This window comes from Cygnus atratus, chromosome 17 (genome assembly GCF_013377495.2).
Source record: "Cygnus atratus isolate AKBS03 ecotype Queensland, Australia chromosome 17, CAtr_DNAZoo_HiC_assembly, whole genome shotgun sequence".
Taxonomy (NCBI): domain Eukaryota; kingdom Metazoa; phylum Chordata; class Aves; order Anseriformes; family Anatidae; genus Cygnus; species Cygnus atratus.
In genome coordinates, this window is record NC_066378.1 from 15,343,617 (window position 1) to 15,365,026 (window position 21,410).

The 21,410-nt window shown below is 37.1% G+C and overlaps 1 protein-coding gene and 1 long non-coding RNA gene across 6 annotated transcripts in view; one reads left to right on the plus strand and one right to left on the minus strand.

Moving 5' to 3' along the window:
* LOC118257556 (uncharacterized) overlaps positions 1 to 21,410 on the plus strand; it is a 22,458-nt gene continuing 1,048 nt past the window's right edge. The window contains exons 1-3 of the long non-coding RNA XR_004781629.2: positions 1 to 220; positions 1,732 to 1,794; positions 2,586 to 2,693. This is a non-coding gene — a long non-coding RNA (uncharacterized LOC118257556). The remainder of the gene's footprint in view (positions 221 to 1,731; positions 1,795 to 2,585; positions 2,694 to 21,410) is intronic.
* Positions 2,430 to 21,410, minus strand: part of CHEK2 (checkpoint kinase 2) — a 22,242-nt gene continuing 3,261 nt past the window's right edge. For all 5 annotated transcript variants that reach the window (XM_035565664.2, XM_035565662.1, XM_035565663.2 and 2 more), the window contains exons 4-15: positions 21,249 to 21,396; positions 20,367 to 20,457; positions 18,137 to 18,245; positions 16,680 to 16,733; positions 15,865 to 15,926; positions 15,260 to 15,359; positions 12,640 to 12,726; positions 11,463 to 11,626; positions 11,127 to 11,242; positions 9,707 to 9,792; positions 3,277 to 3,357; positions 2,430 to 2,655 (exon numbers count right to left, since the gene is read on the minus strand). In XM_035565664.2, coding sequence (XP_035421557.1) covers positions 2,560 to 2,655; positions 3,277 to 3,357; positions 9,707 to 9,792; positions 11,127 to 11,242; positions 11,463 to 11,626; positions 12,640 to 12,726; positions 15,260 to 15,359; positions 15,865 to 15,926; positions 16,680 to 16,733; positions 18,137 to 18,245; positions 20,367 to 20,457; positions 21,249 to 21,396 — 1,194 coding nt within the window. In that variant the 3' untranslated portion in view covers positions 2,430 to 2,559. The remainder of the gene's footprint in view (positions 2,656 to 3,276; positions 3,358 to 9,706; positions 9,793 to 11,126; positions 11,243 to 11,462; positions 11,627 to 12,639; positions 12,727 to 15,259; positions 15,360 to 15,864; positions 15,927 to 16,679; positions 16,734 to 18,136; positions 18,246 to 20,366; positions 20,458 to 21,248; positions 21,397 to 21,410) is intronic.

Here is a 21,410-nt window from a genome sequence, read left to right on the forward strand (position 1 = left end):
GGCGCCAGGGGCCGCTCTGGCGCGTCCCCGGGCCGGACGTCCTGCGCCAGCCCCCGGCGGGAGCCCAGCTCGTCCCGGTCGGGGCCTCCCGCCCGGGGCGGGACACGCGGCTGCGGCCCGCTCCCGCTCGAGGCAGCCCGGGCCGCAACTCCGCCGGAGGCCCCGCGGAACGCGGGGCGAGCCCGGCCTCTACACGGGCCACGCAGGCCGAAGAAAAAAGGTAAGCAGGCAGGCAGCCCCGTCCGCTCACCCTGTGAACAACTCCAAGCCCCCCGTTCACAGAGAACGTACACTCAACGTCGTTTTACAGTCACGAAGGTGGAGGACCATCTCGTAAAGGCGGCGGCAGCCTTAGCAACAAGGCTTTTTTTGATGGCGTTCCACATCATACCTCTAAATGTCAAGGATGGAAACTGGTCACTAACGGCATCGCCCTTACCAGGCACGGCTAGGTACAGCCGTTGCCTTGTCATATTTATAGAACCAGTATCTAAACCAAAGCCTTCCAAACGCTGTAGACTCATGCCTGTTGAAGTGAACAGGTAAAGAGTTTACACTGAAGATGCTGCAAATACTACCTGTACAAAGACCCTGGAATGCCCTGCTCAGAAGGGGTGGGTGGGAATACTTCTTGACTAAGTGAAAACTGGATGCCGCCCCTAGCGTAGTGGAATTCAGTAACACCTTCCACACTTACAATTTCATGAAAAATGTAAGTCTGAAACTTCAGAAAGCTTTCTGCAGTAAAATGATGTCACATCGCCATAGGCTCAAAGGTTTGACTTCAAATGAGCAAAATGAAAATTAAGATTTCTTTGGAAAGCAGGTCTTAGGACCCAGGGAAAGGATCCAAGCAAAGCAATTAAAAATAATAAAAATAATCTAACTAGGGGGATGGAATATATGGAGGAATCAATTTGAGAAATTTCAAATTTCTAGCTGAATACCAATTATAGTTAACTCACTGCATAGAGTAGCTAGTGGATTATCTTCTGGTCTGTAATGATGCAGGTCTTCTTAAACTCACTGGTAACCAAGTCCCAAAGGTATTGGCTTTTACAGTATACCAGACCTAGACCAAACACATTGAGTCCTTTGTGACCATTTTACCTAGCAAATGGCAACTATTCCCTTTTACTAGCAACAGTAAGTACCACAACACTTTCAGAATGTGCAATCAGTCATACATGTGCGGAAAGTTAATTCACTAGGAGACAGTTGAAAAAACAAGAGAAGTGCATGTCTCTGTGCATCTGGATTGGATCTGATTGAATTTTCACCTAGATGCCCATGGATGTTCCTTCATCTGGCTCATTAAGAAAAATAGAAGTGCACAAGAACTGCCGTCTTACCATTAAAAATGACCAATAACAAATATCTCAAAAACACGAAATCTCTGCAATAGGCATAAAAGGGAAAACCCGCCTTGTGAAAAATCTTAATTCATACTTGACAGTGGTTTATTTTGAAATGCATTAGGCTTTATTCTTTCCTAATCCACGTACATTAAATGCCTCTAATCATAAAATGCATGTTTTAGGACAAAGTTATTAAATTGTTCCCTCATGAAATTAATGAGGGATTATTGAATTATATGATGAAATTATATGATGAATAGTATAATGAAATTAATATCCTCTATCAATAGGCACACAGTCTGAAACCTTTTTCACTTAACAGAAGAAAATTAAAAATTTTCTCTCTGTCCAATTCATTGTTCTTCTCTTGCAGGAACTTATCAAATAATGTAAGAAAGATGGATATCATGTGTCCTCTTATTCAATCCATCTTAAGGTAAATAAACATAATATACATTTTTCAAGACACTGGGTAGCAAGTACATGCAGATGATAACCTTTGCTTTCAAAGCCTAACAGCCACTTCACAGAATTGTTGAATCTGTCAGCCCGGTATTTAGCTTTATCTAACGTCCAGAGACCCGCAAGCTCCATCAGTAGTTTTACATCAAAACTGAGTAAGATATGACAAAATGAATCCCTAATGGTTTTCAGGACAGATACATGAAAAAAAATGTTATAGCATGTATAATCATAGTAAGGAATACAATTATTCCGCTTACAGTCTTTCTCATAGTGAATTTCTTATTTCCTGAGTTTTCTTATTTCCTGAGTTTTCTCAGTTTCCTGAGAAGTTTGTGGGCAGCATTTTGTGTCAGGTAATACTATGGCTAAGGCAAAAACTCAGACTTATTATTCCTGTTTCATCTGTGAGGACTAAGCATTATCTTCACGCCTAAGCTAGATATTTGAACAGAAGAATATAAGAGTATATGTAGTAATGAAACTAGCCTAAATTTTTTCCTTACTTTGTTCAAGAAACATACAAGTTTTTCTGATACATGCTTTGAATCAGACAGCTAGATGAACTGGAGATGACTGTTTGTGTAAATTCTCATGCATACACAGTAATCACTTCAGTCTTACAAAGTTAATTTTATTTATTAATTGCATTTTCAATAGTTATTCAATCAATAAGATTTCTTAAAAATAAAAATTCTGCTTTCCATAAAATAAAGCAATAGTTAACAAGTCACTTTTTTCACCTCATTTTCTGAAATGATGTAGAAGCAACAGCACGCTTAGATGAGATAGAATCATCTTCATTTTCATGCAGACGCTTTCTCGTTGTGGCTGACTAAAAGAAAGATGCAGCAGGGTGGCTACATTAATCAGGTAAGACAGAGCCCGACTGTTGTATCTGCTACATAATAACAGATGTTGGATAAAATCTCCCTCCTGTAGCCAAAACAGCAGCAAGACTAAATGTTTCTCTACAATGATCTAATACTGATCTTTCTCACATAAGACACTGACCTTATTCTATTTCCTGCCTCGACTGCCCCCAAGTTTACCTTTGACTACTATTTAAAATAATGCTAATTAGTGTCTTGTAACAAATGTTACAATACCATTTCTAAGCTTTCATTAACATGAGAATTTTTCTTTGAATATTAAATGTTCATAACTTGAATCAATCAAGATGTACATGTTCATGTGTTTAATTTTAAATATGCGAATAATCCTTTAAAGCTTAAGAGACTGTTCTTTCAATTCAAAGTGTCTTGCCAAAGCACAAAAGTCAGTTGCTTCTATTCAGAAAGCAGGAGAGACAATTAGCAGACCAGCTACATAAAGTTAAAATGCACACTTCTGTAGTAAGTTCTCCATTTTTTCTGTTTTTCTTATTACGGATTACTTTCAAATCTAGTTTCTCTATGCATCAAGTATTAATTTTCAACTAATCTGTTGTACATACCATTTTTGATGTTTGCGGTGGATTCATAGTGGCACTTGTCTGAGCAAGTAGCTGTTGAAATGTATTCTTCATATTCTCATCCTGTGGAAAAAAAAAAGCAGTAAACCTAAGTAATATATGGAATATTTAAGGTGGATCAGCAATTAAGGGATGAATGAATAAGTAATGAAAACAAGGGAGTAACTTTTTTCCTCATCATTTAAAAATAATAATCATCATCATATAGTGCTAGGAGAAAGGATCTGTAATGATAGTCCCAGATTACTACAAAAACACCGCAACAGTGTTGTGTCAATTCCTCCAGTATTCTAAGGTTTCAGACACCAGTCTGAGCAAAAGCAAGTGATGACTATCCTAAATGGAACACAAATGTGATATAGAATGAAGCAACACTAATTTTGCAGCAATTACATTATGTATGATCAGGACACTGGTCCTTTGAAACATCAGCTTTATTACCCAAGGAAAACTTGGAATGTGCAATTTCAGAAAAAGATGTTCTACCCAAGAGGAATTCTCAAGAATAAACATTCTCAAGGACCTTCAATAGTTACCGTTAAACCTTGATCCAACCTCCCCTCCTCCCTCCCACTTCCCCAAAATAAACATCATCCTAATTTGCCCCAGAGTAGCATTTTGAACAGGTGGTTTACATACAGTGCTGGTAAGAAAAAAAAATAGTTCTGTAGTTCTACAAAGAAGTAGTTTCCCCTAGTAACTACTTAGCTAATACTAGTCAAGCTAAAACTGAACATACAATGTCATTCAATGAAGTGTAACAACACAGAAAGAACAGAATGTACAGGCTAGGAGTTTGTGCAGGTAATTTACTGGTCAGCCTTATCAAAAGAGGCCTTTATCAGGACTTGAGACCTTGCTTTCCCCGAAACCAAGTTCCTTGCTCTTGAAAAACAACAATTTTGCTTACAGTCTTACATGCTGTTCTCATGACAACTTCCCTTTCTAACATAATATCTTCATTTCCACTAGCTTAGCATCATCAGTATTTTGGATTTGGGTAGTTTTTAACCACATCTCCACCTCCACCCCTCCGAAAAAAAGTTGTATACACTAAGAGAAGAACCAGCTAAAATACCCATAATAAAACAAAAACTTTCAAACAAAATGTTACATTAGAAGCACTCCACTGTTACCTCTATCCTAAGTCCATATAACATATTAAATGTTGCAAATGGAAAGTTTCACTTTTAAAAATCAAAATTATTATTGTCAACTGTTATATTATTCATAGAGCGTACATATTGCTACACTGTTCCCTATTGTGACAAGTTCACTAGACAATACAGTTTATTCTCTATTTACCAGAAGTGGTAAACCAGCAGCTGCTGTTTGGGGAGGGCAAGTGGGAGATGCACTTGGAGTGAAGTAGACTCAGGGATGTCATTAGTCTCACTTGTGCATGAACAGGTCTGACTGCAGAAGCATTAAGGGGAAGAAAGGGCAGCACAGGGTAAGGAAGGCTAGCACAAATCATTTGCTAAAAAAAGTTAGTTTAGCAGAAAGTCAGATGTATTTCAAGAGGAAAAGGCAGCACATAGATTCATTCTGGTTCAGCAGCCAGTGACCAGAGGTGTTCTTCGTCTGTGTTGGGCAACCTCAGAGAAACAGGAAATTGGTGCAAAAAAAGACATTTATTTGACATTGTATACTCCCTGTTCTAAAAATAAAGTCTCATTCTCTGGTTTCAGCAATTTCTCCAGCAGGAATTTTATTAGAATGGTTACTACTGATTACCTGCAAACCCTAAATCAGACTTCCAAAGCTGAAATCAGGTCTTGAAACCTTTCCTGGGACTAAATGAAGTAAGCTGCTCATAGTCATGTAATACAGATCATTTCCTTTGGCTGAGCTTTTGAACAGTGACTGTAGGTTCACCAGCTGAACAACTGATCTAGAACCAAAAACAGACATTTATTCTAAACGACTGACTAAAGGTAAAAGGTGTTATAACTTTGTCCCATTATGACAGCAAAGACTGGGGAACTCAAAGAGAAGTGAATGGGATGTTCACTGGTAGAGGCACAATTAGAAATAAGGAACATCTAGCTTCTAAGGGTTTCAAAAATTTTAACCATTTTTTAGGTGGAAGGCAAGGGGAGGTGGATTCTTATTCTAGTCTATGGAGTATTGCAATGTCTCCTTTTTTGGTTCAATTACATTCTTAAGCACTACAGAAAGGTTTTGATGTGATCATCCAATTTGTTCTACATAGAATTTGGACTTTATTTTCAGCGTCACATTTTGACTGTGGCTACCTCTGAGTTGACAGGCAAGGTATTTTTTTCACTTACACAACAAACACCTGAGCTTTTCTTCAGCAAACAACCAAAATAATCTTGAACCTTTCACAAGATCCCAGTAAAGTTTTCAGAGGCAGACACAGCAATTAATTGCTTGTATGCCTTTGAAAGATGTTTAATTAAGAAGTACCTACTTGGTTGACGTGGACTTCCATGAAGTTATAGTTGGAACCTCAGGTGACTCATGTAAATACAGGTAAGATATATCCACTGAATAGTACTCAGGTTTAAGTGCCCCACTAAGTTTTAAAGTTTTAGGTTTAAATGAAGAATGGAGTAAACAGCACAGGTATTAAAACACTAATTTGAAAACAGTACTGGTTTAAATAGAGCTGTAGAAATGATGTTTTGTTTTAAGAACATGCATACTTATAATATCTGAAAAATTCTCTAGCGGACCCCAAATCATTAGAGGAGGCTAACATGCATTAGCTGCCCACAAAGCATGAATCTTGCGGATTTTTTTCATACTTCATAAGACAATACTTACAGACAACGCAAGAGGGAGTGGGGAGCCAGTAGCTCCTTCTTACTACTCGTGGTAACAAGATGTAAGCAGCTTTTTTGGTGGTAGTATTCAAGGTGTGTGATATCTAGAACTGAACATATTGGATGTTGGCCTTCCAAGCAGGCAGTGTACGTTACCTATAAATAACTGATATTCTTAGTAACAGCTCATGAAGGGAAACAGCTTAAAGAATGGCATCTGCATGCTGGATGACAATTGGATTTGCGGGTATGATGTCTTATAAAATTTTTTGTCCTGTCTTCAAAAGTCAAACACAGCAGTAAGAGCTGCCCCTAAAGGGAACATATAGTCAAGATGCTAACAATTTTATATACTGAAATATCTCAGTCTTAACTTGTCTAAATCACTATCATATTTCCCCTTTCCCATTATGCATATCAGTGATTCTTAAAATAAGCATAGCATTGTTTATCAATAACTTACCCTGCTCAGTCATAATCAAAATGTAAGAACCTACAGTCAATTAACCCACCGTAGAAGTTACACACAAAATTACAGTAGTAAAATCCAAGAATGACAAGAACTATTTCCTGATGCCCAGCAGTATAATTAGGACAAGTTAATGACTTTCAAACAATTGTCAAACAATTGCATTTTCTGTCTCAGTAAACTGCCAGCTGTTGATTTCTGAGCAATAGTCCCTTGCTTCTACCCTGTTTCTTTTGCTCTTTACCTAAGCATCTGTAACTAGCCACTGTTCTCAGTGGAGGAATATGAATGGCATTATGCACAGAATAAGTAAGCAGAACGTGTTGGCTCAGTTATAGACTAGGTGACTTTCTTCGGCCTCCTTAAACAAAAACATCCAGGAAAGCTCATAGGCCCAGTGGTCCCCTCTGGGGTGCCAAAATTAGCAAGAAACTAAAGACCACCTTTCACAAACTTAACTAGACTACAACAGGAGGCAGAGCAAGCATCACCTCCTACTCAGAGAGTTCCCAAACCAGTGACACTCATTCATGATCATCATAGTATGAACAGAGTCCTGGACACCTGCCAGAAAAACTCTGCAACGTTCTGCACTGCCTGCCCACAAAAACAAGATGAGGAGGTTGGACTGTTAAAATGTTCAAACGACGAGATCCTTCCTATCAGAACCACTATCAGACTTGGTCTCTAAAAAAGCCGTATCTTGATTCTCATATGTTAAAGAGAAATGTCTCAGAACAGATGTAGAAGCTGCCAGTTATATTAAAAGAAAGTGTTCAGCAGAATACTCCATGTTTTTTTTTTGCAGTCAACTCTGCAGGGAATAAAAGTCCGAAAGCACAGCCTAGCTACACGTGCAGACTAGGCTTCATTTTAAAATGAAAAATTGCAAAGATACGGGATTTTCCATTAAATTCAGAGCAGGCCATGGAGGAAAACAAAGGGTGTTGAAGCAGGATCAGACTATGGAGAGGATTAGTTTAGTACCAGTATCCTTCAACAAAAAGAGAAGCCTCTCAACCTCTGCTGCTAAGCTGGCACCACAACCTCCAGCAAAAGCCATCTGGCCAATGGGAAAGAATTACTGGCAGAGAAGTTGACATTAAATAGCACAACAGACTTGCAACTTGCTGGATGTCATGGCACGCAAGGAATACTTGTACTTATTACTTGTGCTCAACTGTTAATCTAAGTGTTGACCCTGACAGATGTTAGCAAGCTCCAGCTATTCCAAGGTGTTCCTGAGCACAGACCATGAGAAGCTCGTTGTTAGTATTTACCATTAGGACCACTGAGATCTGATTCTCTGAACATCAAAATCTGTTTCGTTTTTTTCCCTAGAAAGGAAACACAACTGTTTTGATGGTAAGGCCAGAGATGACAAGACTGGAGGAGTCCTGACACACTTCTTAGCTAAAGATGATAGGCTGGAACAGGACCTAGTTTACCTTGATGGAAGAGCTGAGTACTTTACAATGCCCATAAGACAGGATCCAGAGTCAAGCACCCATGGGATAGCAAATACATAAACGATGAAACGCCTTCTTCTAGCTGGACAGGTGGACAAATTCTATGTAGAATCTGAGTCTGTCTCCCTTACCTGAATACAAGTTACTATCAACTATGAAATATTACAGATTTAGTCTGGAAGAATCATATTACTCAGCATTTTTCTAAGCTGCTTTGAACTATCTTTTACTATATGGTGATGTAATAAAGATCATGAGACCATGAGACCATAAATCTTTTCTCTACAACTTCTTGAGGCTGCTGCCAAGGGTCCTAGCACAGGTAGTGATAACACATTCTAGCAAGGGTTGGGCTGCATTAGGAGGTAAACATACTGCTCAAAAATGCCCTCAGCCTGTGCAGAGACGACATACAAACTCACAGGAGCTACATTGCTGTTAGTTAAGCTACAAAGACGATGCAGTATTCAAATAATAAAGAGAAAAGAAAGCAGACATAAAACTAAGTATAGTGTGTTCACTTTGGAGAAGATAGTAATTCCTTTTTCTCTCTGGCTGAAGTGTATGGAAAGATAAAAACATATATGGGGAACTTGTGACAAGGTGGAGGGCAAAGGAGATGTCAAATTAAAAGGGAAATTAAGTTTAAGGTGGGAAAAGGCACTGAATACCATCAAGCAAGGCTACAAGACTAGGAATAGCAGCAACAACAGTTGAAAAGGAACACAGAACTGTAAGAATTGAGAAAGCATACCATTGCTGTAAAAGCAGCAATAGGAGGGGGTTAAGAGCTAACAAAGGCTTTGCCAGGGACAGTGGCCAAGAAAACAAGCACAGTGAAAGACTGAAGGGGAGCTAGCTGCCACTGCAAGAAGAAAGAAAAAAAAAAAAAAGAGAACAGGAAAAGAGGAAAATCTTTGTGTTGCAGAGAGAGCATTTGTTGGGAGAGCAAAGAAGCAAATTTGCTCTGTACACTGCAAGAAAGTCTTACAGCAAGACATACAGCAAGGTACTGCATGATCACCTTGCTTACAGCTGATAGACATTGCAGCAGTCTGTTCAAGATGCTCACTCTGGTTTGAAGTTGTTCAACTGGCAATTTGTGGCTATGGTATCTGGGCTAATGTCATTCTACAAGCTAGGATCTGATGGCTCCTCTTCCTACATGTCATTCACAATGCTAGTGAAACAAACAATTCACAGACAAACAGCCTTTTCTTTCCCTCTTCTCTGAAAGTAGGTAGCAGGATCCCTCTGTCTTAACACAGCCTGCAGAAACAGTATAGTCAGCTGGCCCGCAGGCAGCAGTGCCTGCCCATAAGAAACACAAAGTGACAGTTGCTCCTCTGCTGGCTACTGTCAGGGACAGCCTACAGACAGGTGGACTGAAGCTCTAACTTAAGGTAACAGTTGTTATTCCCAAGAAGCTACAGAACTGAAGCTCTTATTGCCCATCACTGTATCCCTATTATGGTATTTGCCTAAGACACAGGATCAGGTATGCATAGATCTCTGGTGACCAGGGTAGTCACAGTTTGCCTGCTTCCTTACAGAAGCAAATTACACAGTATCAACAAAACCTCACAAAATTCAGGCTATTGAACTGCCTTTGAATTTACATCAAGGAGTTATCCCTGGAACAAGCCAGCCTTGCTGTACTTTGGTTAAGAATCTATTCCTACCTGAAGCCAAGGATGGTCTAAGGCTTTCTCTATTGTAGCACGTTTGCTCGGATCCACTACTAACAGCTTCTTCACAAGATCCAGAGCTAAGATGAAAAAAAAAAAAGTTGGTTGATATATGATCAGTAAATTCGTTACCTGAAAATAAGTTAAACAATATGCATGCTCCAAAACTACGTGCAGCAGCACGTTTAATAACATTTGACAGTTGTGCCCAAAAGACTGGCTAAGCAGATCACTTTTCTTCTTTCTATGCCCAGAGAGCACTGAAGACTAACCATTTTTCCTTTACACGCACACGATTCAACACACATACCAAATTGCCAAAATTACTCGTACATTTACTGAACATGTCCAACATTTATGTTCTGTGCATGCACAGGTAGTTCAGCACTTTCCTAACTATGGACATGCAAAAATAGCTTAATTTAGTTTCCTGTTACCAGAGAAATAGCAACAGTTTATGGTGTCTTGGAAAGCAGATCATCCATCTGAGATGAGAAAGAAGAGACAAGATGTATGCATGTATGCTCAACTTGATCATATAAACTTTATTGTCTTCTGAAACTGCTAATAGACACTGTGAAAAATAAGAGTACTTAAGTCATATTTAATGACTCCTAATCTTCCATAAAGGAATTTTGGCAAGATTCATTTTTCGTTGTATCTGATTATTCTGTTATATGCATAATTGGGACTATGTATGAGCATAACATAATTTCCATTCCCATATATGTCTGACATATTATTGAGTAAGCTTCAGGTAATTTAGGAAGGGGTTATATTTGGCAAGTTTATTAGAAAGAGAATGATCATACCAGTTATGAGAAACTCTTCTGCATATACACAGTAGTACCTAAGGCAAATAGTGCAATTATTTTGTGCATATAAAATGTCCTGAAGAAAAACATGCAGACAGTAACTATCATTTTAGTTTATTGTGCAAAAAAGTAAAAAAAAAAAAATTGGCAGACTACTTAGTTTAGAGTGGACCAAATAGTTGACTCCACAATTGTGACTGATATTTCATGGTGCTAGTCTTTGCACTCCAGGCTTAAAATTCCTCTTAGTAGTTCTCTCTTGGAATTCTAATTCATACATATCCCTTAAATTCCTATTATTTTTGGTTCAACACTTGAAGAATCTTTGAGGCAAAGATCTGTTGACCAGCTTGATAAAGTTAGAAGAAAAAGTGAAAAAAATGAAAAACAGACCTACGTGCTCAAAACTTCTGTATTTTTGGAGTTAATAATGCTAAATATTACTACAAAAGGTACTGGTGGGTAGCATCAAGAGCCTACTTAAGAAATGTAAACATATCAACATGCAACATATCACAGAGGTGAAAAGAAGTTAAAAGAAAACAAAAAATATGGCAAAAGAGCTAGATATTCTGCTACCTATTGTAATGGAGTCATACCCATGCCTGATACATGTTTCCATTCTTTTGAAATGAATGTGTATTCTCCACGAGTGATTTGATCTTTCAGAGATAGTTGAGTATTTTGCTCATTAAATGGTGGATATCCACACAAGCTATATAAAAAAAAAAAGAAAAGAAATTAAATAACAGTTTTTGTCACAGTGAATGCAAAAGTAGTCACACATTTTAAAACATCTGCTATCACAGTGTCTTTTACATGTATACATTTTTAAACACACTTTCACTTCCTACTGAACATACTGAAGTTGCAAAGTCTTGAGCCATGTATGTCACTGACTGCCCAATGAAGGTAGCATCTCTGCAATATCTTACCATACAAAAAGAATAACTCCTAAACTCCAGCAGTCCACAGCTCGGCTGTATCCAGCAGTCCCAAGTGAATTTAGAACCTCAGGAGCAAGATACGTGGGAGTACCACATAATGTTTTCATAAGAGAAGTTTCTCCAAGAATCTTGGATTGTCCAAAATCTGTAATCTTGTATTTAAAAATAGTAACACCACATTACATATTAGGATTGATTGTACTAGAACATATCATATCGTCAGTATACAGCAGGAGGTAACATTATAGAAAGTCATGAAAAGGGTAGATGAAACAAATGGCTTTATAGAATTATCTAGGGTAGAAAAGACCTTCAAGATCACCTAGTCTATCAGCTTGACCTACTAAGTCCCATCACTAAGCCATACCCCAATCTCATTGTATTGTTCTTGATCCATACAAAAAAAATGGCAAAGCCAATTCTCTTCCATTATTTTGACATCCATTTATTATCCAGTGGTGTAACTTCACTGACTACAGGAAAAGCTCACTAGAAAATACAGGCAAACTGTAACTGTGTTCTCTAAGACTACAGTTGTCGGTTCTTAGTCATTTGCAGCAGCTCTTGTTTTCTCAGGCATTAAGTTTCCTCTTTTCAAAGCACAGTTCCAGTACGAATACAAACAAAATTTACCCCAAACATTACTAAAAAGTCAGTTAACAACAACTGAGAAGATGAGTAGGGAGAAATATAGAAGAGGATCAGACTTCACCCTAGCAAAAAGCATTCTCAAATGTGGATGTTAATGGGCAACCTGAGAACACAAGTATTCTCACTTATTAGAAGACACTACTTGAGAACTATGCATTTCAACAAGCAAATCTGCTCAATGCTTTATCTGAAAAAATATATTTCCTTCACAAAACAGCCTGAACATTTGTGGAAATGCTGTCTGAAATTCATATTTATTATTTTTAACAATGTAGCCACATTTAAAGTTGTACTCAATTAAGTGCTGTACAAGGTATTAAGCATAAAATTTCCCAGTTGTTCTTAGATGTATAGGTTGAACTATCCACAAGAGTAAAATTAAGCGTATGAAAAGCATGAAAGTTTTAGGTTACTTCACAGCTTGTATGAGTAATTATAGTTTTTTTGAGTTATGTTATGAGAAAGAGTATTTCCATTCTTCTCCTTGAGCAACTATAAATTTAAGTTCCCTTACCTTTATCAGACATGTCTCTTCAGAAGATGAAAGTAACACATTTTCTGGCTTTAGATCTCGGTGTATAATTCCATTGTCATGAAGATACTAGATGTATGTTGACAAACATATATGAAGAAAAACAGACTATTATCTTTTTTAAAATCTAAGCTTTCCAATTTTTCAAATAGCAATGGCGGGATAAGTGAAATGATTGCTCAAGAGACATGTACACATTTAAACCTACACAACTCATGACTTTTTTTAAAGCCAAAAAAAGCAACTTAGAAACAATTATGCTTCAATTGTCAATCCACATGCAAGCAGTGTGTAGAACTGAAAAGTTGTTAAATCCTTCCCACTCACTGAAAAGCTATACTTCTTTCCTCACGTCAGTAAAACAAGAGAACTAATGATGGGCAAAATTCTATGTTGCAGGAATTCTGGTTTTCCATCTCTCTCTCTTCCTTCTCTTAGTCATTATTATTGCACGATCATATTCTCATAAATTCAAGTCCACATTTTGGTCTGCAAAGACAATTAAGATTTCCATGCTACAACAACCCTTACAATTTTGAGTAATAGTAGACAAATTTAACAAACATCTCAGTTGTCAAAGAGCTGGAGGCTGAAAAAGGGTTCAAAAACTTGGTGATATAACTAGGAAAAATGAATAAGGAGGTGATATAAAGTCAAAGTCAGGTTAAATTACAAAGAATTTTGAAAAAAATTGCTTCCTTGAGGCAAATGCAGAATTGTTTTCTTATCTGTAGTTTTGAAGCCTACATGCAAGTCTACTATCCAGTTTTCTACTGGCTCTAAATCTGAGAACAAACTTCTCATTTCATTAGGAGAGCATTTGACGGCAAGCAAGAATTAAAGTTCAGTCATAAAAGACATATTATGATACAATGAAATCTGTGCTAAAGCTAGAAACAACTAGTAGTTCAAAATATATACTCGTGAAGTCTTCGCATTTGCATTGAAGGGATGTGTAAAGTAACGATACCACTTTTATTACATGACCAGCTATGCCAAAAGTGAGAATAGGGGAAAAATAAAATACTTCACTCACTGAAAAAGAAAATAATTCTGGGTTTATTATTTATTAATGCCTTGTAAAGAACAACTATTAAGTTTCAATTTTTGGCAAGACGCAAAACAGTCAAAAGGAAAAGAATTGATCTGAAAGCATATACAGGTCCAGACAATTAAGTGTGATGTGGAAAACAATTGTGCAGAAGTTACTAATGAAATATGTTTACCATTCCACAGAATAACAGAATGGTTTGGGTTGGAAGGGACCTTAAAGATCACCTAATTCCAACCCGCCTGACATGGGCGGCAGGGATACCTCCCACTAGACCAGGCTGCCCAAAACCCCATCCAGCCTGGCCTTGAACACTTCCAGGGATGGGGCATCAACAACTTCTCTGGGCAACCTGTTCCAGTGCCTCACCACCCTCTGAGTAAAGAATTTCTTCCTTGTATCTAATCTAAATCTACTCTTTTAGTTTAACTACGAAACCACTGGAACTACTGGAGCGAGTTCAGAGGAGGGCTACTAAGATGATTAGAGGACTGGAGCACCTGTCGTACAAGGACAGGCTGAAAGAACTGGGCCTGTTTAGCCTGGAAAAGAGGAGACTGAGGGGAGACCTCATTAACATATATAAATATCTGAGGGGAGGGTGTCAAGAGGATGGAGCCGGTCTCTTTTCAGTTGTGCCCAGTGACAGGACAAGAGGCAAGGGGCACAAACTGAAGAACAGGAAGTTCTGGCTCAATATGAGGGGGCACTTCTTTACTGTGAGGGTGACAGAGCACTGGAACAGGTTGCCCAGAGAGGTTGTGGAGTCTCATTTTCTGGAGATATTCAAAACCCACCTGGATACCATCCTGTGCAATGTGCCCTAGGTGATCCTGCTCAGCAAGGGGGTTGAACTAGATGATCTTCGGAGGTCCCTTCCAACTCTGCCCATTCTGTAATTCTGTAAAGCCATTACTCCTTGTCCTAACACTACACTCCCAGACAAAGAGTTCCTCCCCAGCTTTCCTCTAGCCCCCTTTAGGTACTGGAAGGCCGCTGTAAGATCTACCCAGAGCCTTCTCTTTCTAGGCTGAATAACCCCAACTCTCTCAGTCTCTCTTCAGCGGAGAGGTACACCAGCCTTCTGATCATCTTCATGGCCCTCCTCTAAATTCATGAATTTAGAAGCTTATGTAACAACTCAATATTTAGTCTTTGAAAATCTATTATATAGAATTAATTTGTTGTCTGCTGAACCACAATGCTCATTCAGGAGTTCATAGTAAGCATCTAAGCACTATTTTTTGCACTGCACTGATGAGTCTTTGCCCATACACTACGAGAAGTCTAACATGATAATCCTGCCATTAGTGAGCACGGCATGTATTACTGCTTTAATCCCTGTTTTGTGTTTGCTTGTTTTTAAATAAGTAAAAGAGTTGGAATGCTATTTGGCTGTATTGAGGTACAGAATCTTATTAAACTAACAAATTAAGAGCACTGTGTTGATTAATTGTGCAGGTTTCAGAAGTGACAAATGACAGAAAAAATCATCTGACTGACATGCAAATGCATAACCGTATTTTTCTTGGTAGAATTCATATTATGTACCTTCACAGCCAGTAGCATCTGATAAAAATACAACTTGCAGGTAGCTTCTTTCATCTTGATTGGCCTTGACACTCTGTCATACAATTCTCCTCCTTCCATCCTAAAACAGATGTAGGTAACATGTCAATATATTACTTCCAAAAGATTCATATTAGGAGCAGGATTCTTGTTAGACAAGAAGGAGACCAAAATAATTTCATTTGGCTATTTTGGCTACAAAGAAAGAATATATTTCATTTCTGAAAATGAATGAGCAATGCCCTAAACACAGGAAGTGCATTGCTGACTAAGGCCTAATCTTCTGAGTCTTCACCACTAAGAGTTATAAGATTTTTTGATCTACCTCCTATTATGAGCTCAAAATCAAAGCAGCAGCAATCCACAATAGCAGCATAGTGGGTTACTATCCAAGGCACTAAGTGCTTTCAAAATATAAAAGGATCCTCTCCTGGTTATCCTAGTTTCTGATTTTAAGAGGTTTCAGATAACAGAACAGAATGGAAGGGGACAACAACAATAACAAAACACAAGAAGTCCTGAACTATTTATGCTCTTTTTGGCTATTAAAAATATGTCATGCATTTACTTTCAAACTAGTTACTTACAATTCCAAAACAATGTAGTAATCCTCTGCTTCAAAGAAGTTTTTGATCTTGATTAAGCAAGGCTAATAAAAAAAAAAAAACATAGAAGTAGAACCACTTGTAAAAACTAACTTTATCAACAGTGTATCATCTTAAATTTCCTATTTTAGTATAATTTCAACCACGCTAGTTAAATTAACACTTATGCAACTGGCTAATGCCTCAGGCTTTGGCAAACACTTTAATTCAAGTCTGTTGTCTTCTCCCCTATAACTGCACATATAAAAACATTCGATTCTTTTCATGACTACAACTCAGCAAGCATCCTTATTTTTTCCAGTTGTTACTTTCCATAACCCCAATGTTTTCTTTATATGGGATAGTTCATTAATCTATGCAAGCTTTCTCTTTAACTAAAGGTAAGGAAAATCCTTTTTTGGGGAAAGGCTGTGGGGGGAAATAAAGAGGGGAAAGTGGATAAAAATCCAAAAACTTGCCAGTGGAATCTAATCTATATATTTGGTTATCTAACAATATTTACAAAACCTGAATCAAGGAAAGATTTCTTCTACAGATATGGTTCAGGTTGAAACCTCCTCTGTGAAATTTCTTCCCAAATTTATGTCTGTTATTCAAGTTTTTAAAACCTTGTATCTGTTAAGACTTAGCATACTTAAAAGAAGGAAAAAAAAGTGTTTATTTACTGCAGTAATTACACGCATCCCTTTGTATATTTCCTAACACATAAAATTGATCTTTAATTACTACACTAGGTCAGTGAAGCACAGAAGCACAGTATGCAGCAAAAAGGAGTAAAAATGTACAGTAATACTCACATGATCTATTTTCTTCAATATTTCAATTTCTGTGTTGATATTAAAAGCTGGGTTCTATTAAAAGAATCAAATATCAAAGAGTAGCACAGCAATATTCTGGGATAAGACACTTCAGAAATGAGAGACAGTACCAGAAAAGCCATCGTTTCATATCCCTTGCAATTTTAATGAATATAACATACAATCTTTTTCAAAAACTGATTAGGTGCCTTCTGTGAATTAACTGAATAGACTGCTGTTATTATGTGTAGCAAGATACTGCTCCGGACATGTCACTCTTCTGAGAATAACTCTACCTTTTCCTATGAACCAACACAAATGTAGATGATAGAAATTGTCACTGATCTTGTATTTAATCTTGCACTACTAAACATTATCTAACTCCTACTACTCCAGCATACAGAAGTTTCTGTTCTTCATACATAATACTGCAATCTTCCTTTCTGTCAACGTAGATTGAGTCAGTGCCAAAGAGCTGAATTACCATATTCCCACTATTTGTGGCATCATTTGTACATCTCCAGATGTAGTAGTAAGGAAGACTAACCTCAAGACAAATCCTCTGAACTTCCATCAGTAACTTCTCTTTCATCCTGTAATTCTGCTCCTATTAAAGCCTCATAGCACCCTTTCCTCAGCAAGACACCCTCCCACCTTAGTATTTTTGTCCTTGCAAAAGTATTTTCCAAATTAAGTAGTAGCTTCCTATACTGCACCCTATGAAATACTTTGTCAGTTTGAACAGATTCTGTATATTGTATCTGTACGCTAAAGTCTCTTTTCTCAAAGAAATTCATAAGGTTACTCCAACCTATTTTAACTTATGTAAGTTGTGCAGCTGTGGGTTTATGAAACTTTTTCCATTCACTTTCAACCTCTAATTGTATTTTTTTCTTAAAAGTTCATCTTATACCCTTACATAAAATTAACATTAGAGTAATAGATTTGAAGTTGCTCGGATCTCTCTCTCATGTTAGAGTACAGCCACTTGGCTTGTCCTTAAGTTTCAGGCTTCTGCTATAAGACTAGACACATGAAAAGCCCTTCCCAAAAGGCTTCATGCAATTTTATTGAAGAGTGTTATGATGGAATATGCAACAAAATTAGCAGAGCTTATAAATCTTTGGTCAGACTCCACTAACTATGTAACTTTCTGGTATATTTTGGGACATACACCCCACAAGACTCCCCCTCTCCCCCCACACACACACACACTTTGTAATACCACATTAACAAGCAGTCCTAAAATAATGAAATGTGGTCAAAGAATAAAAACAAGTATTTTCTAGGGTATTGTATATATTCTGTAAGATCAAAAGGCATTTGGAAATGATACACAGAAGACATTAAGTCAGAAAACCCTCTAATTGAAGAGAGCTGGGGAGTCAGAGAGAAAGGTTACCAAGTATTCCAGGCCCACTGCAAGATGGCCAAAAGACAGAAAAATAAATACTTACTGCCTCTCTAATACCACTTGCCATAAACTTCCGTTTATTGATTATCTTTACTGCAACTTTGTTACAAGTGCTCTTCTCAAATGCCAGTTTGACTTCTCCACAGGCACCACTACCATGAAAGCACAGCTATGTTAATACTTACAAATACATTTCAAAATTGGCATAACAAGTATAGACAAATGAAATGAAGGCATTTGCCTAAACAAGGCTACACGCAATTGGAAGCTGCTACCTTCCAACTTCCTGAATATTACAGGTTGTCCAAAACTATCTCAGAAAGCATTCGATAGTTAAGCATATTTAAGGAGTGAGTGATGTCAAGGGCCCTATTCAAAAACACAGAAGTAAATACGTACAGTAACTGATCTGTTTGTACAAAGGGTACCAGTGAATATCAAACAGAAGCTGTGACGGCATTTCCCCTGCACAAATGTAGAACTTAATGAGCGTTCTCTCAGAACAGGACTGTACAAATGTGAAAAACAGGTACTTTTCATTTTTAATAAGCAGCAGTTTTATCACTGAAAGAAATCCTTGTATTTTGCACTCAGATTTGTTTCTGCTTAACTGTTCTCTTCTGAATTCTTCACTGATGGCCAAAACAAAGATTTGTCCACATCTAAAATAGCCTCTCCTTTTTCCTGAAAACAGCTTTCGTCCTTAGCCTGAAGACTCCAACAGTGATGTTGTAGAAGGCTATATTCGGACATAGAGCTCTTTCTCCTACTTCCTATTATTGGTAACATGAATATACAAATTAAAAAACTTGCTAACAATCTACAAACTTGGTTCTCTTCTAAAGAAGAACTTGGGTTTCACAATTACTGGCAGGTTGTAAACCCAAGCCAACTAGAGGAATAAAGCCAAAATCCCCATTTAAGCTGTTGTATAGAACAGGTTTACACAGATGTTATCATACTTTTTTTATTATTATTTGAAACTTGTTTCATTGTTTAACAGATGAAACAGAGCTATAATCCAGTGAAAGGATTTTGCCTTTATGGTCTAAATTTGAAAGAATAGTGTGCTATAATTGGGGAAGAAATAAAGGAACAGTTTATCACATTTCAGATTTATTGTCACTACTGCTACTTAGCCTTTGATGAAATAATTCCTTCTACTTCTATCGATGACATTAAAAATAAAGCAAAAGGTCATTTTGTAGAATTTTTGAAAGAACTAAATTTTAAAAATGCTGTACATCAAAGCAAACAGTAGATAAAGCAAGAGACATAACAGAATATTTTAAGATAGTGCTTTAAAGCAACTATTAAGGTGCTCATCATTAACACTCGTTATTCCAGTATTCTTCTGAAAAAACTTCACACTAAAAATCAAAGTTTTCAGATCCCAGTTTCCTCCTTGTAAATGTAAATATACATAAACACTATTGCATGTAAAGAAAATAGGCACATAGTTGTAAGACAGAAAAAAATGTTACTTTGAAGTCTTGAGCAATTAATTCAGTAATCACATAATCTACTGCTTTAAAGCATCTTCTATTTCTAAACACACAAGTACAAATACTGCATTCATCTGCATTCTCAATACTCTGGTCTTAATAAATGCAGTGTGCCACAAAGTGTTTTAGGCTGAACCTGTTTCAGAGAGACACCCTTACCTCTGGGGTAAACAAAGTATGTTCTAAGTATCAACTTTCGACCATTCACATAAAGTGAAGCAATTAAGGAAATATACTGATTCATGGTCTTTCTTAACTTACACACCAGTTGTTAATCAACAAAATACTTTTAACTGCAGCCAGAAAAGCATTTGTCTGTAGGACCAAGTCTCACTGATTCATAGCAGTTAAAACGTTTCCTGCCAAAGAGATTCTCAGTTAGATATTTGTGCTAGATTTTAAGTGGTACAAAGTGGCAAGAACAAAAGAATAGGATGTTTCATTTTCATTAAAACTCCACAACAATAATTAAACCACTTATCACAAGCTATTAATTTGGTCCCAGATATCCTTGTACTGACCCCAGAAATCTCAGTTAAATCAAAGTATTTCAATACTTATCAAATTGATTTGCTGCATGTAACAGTCAAAATATAAAAACATCAGGAATGGTACCTGATGACTCTTATGACCCTGTAAAACACTTTGAATATTTGTAGGATTATAAAAACTAAAACAGCAGCTCAGTTAACATTGGTAATAATTCTAGCACAAGGTACTGAAAACGGTAACAAAATTAGCACTTCATATTGCTGAAAATATGCTTACCTTCCCAAAGTCTTTGACATGATATATTTCTCTCTGAATTCTCTAGGAAACACCAACTGATCATCCACCATAAGATCAGAAAATACAAACACTAGGAAGATGAGTGGAGATCATTTTCCTGTTATTAACTTCAAAATAGTTATAATGAATAACTACACTTCCTGAGCTTTTATAGTCAACAACATAACTAAGCAAATACTGCCTGCTAGAAGCAAAACAAATATTAAAAGATTAGAAAATTAAAAATATATATTAAAAAAGTTAACTGATGCTATAAATTACACCAGCAATGGGTTAAACAAGGTGCTCTCATTACTGAAAAATGGTATCTTTGGTATAAGCTTCACAACACTGCTTAATCAATTAACACAACATTTAAGGACAAAATAGCCAACCGTGTCAGCTTCAGTGAAAGCTTTTTACTGAGAAAGCACAAGCAAAGAAACAAGCCCTAAACCCTCCTAATTTTTAAGAGTTTTGTTTTGTTTAAATTATTATTATTACTACTACACAAAATCTGGTAATTTCCTGTTTTTTCCTCTCTTCCCTTGAATAGTTTATTTCCCCTGTCCCTCCCGCAACACACACAGAGCTACTGAAGGAGTTACAAAAATAGAAAAACAACTATAAAAGTTTATACTCTGGTAAGGTGGTTCCTGATGCAGCTTCTTTTATTTATTTATTTTTTGTTAGGATTGAGGTGGATATGTAGAATTTTATGCGAGTTCAGAAACATCAATTCATAGCTATGTTCTCAGTTGTTATTTTAGCTGTACAGTATTCACAAAGAAGCTCAACTTGCAAATCATATATTCAAATTATTGTAGAAAGGACCTCGTGGTCAACACATGAGGAATCTACATGTTTTACAGTATATTTTACCCTTATTAGTCTGAATAGACAGTGCAATTTCAGAGTTGTGAGTCAGTGGAAGTCTCTTCCCTTTTCCAATGAGCTCTCTATTAATGAAAGTTCCATTTGCACTGTGATCTTCAATGTAGGCAACATAGGAATTTTTTGGACCCATTTCCTATGAGAGAAAAA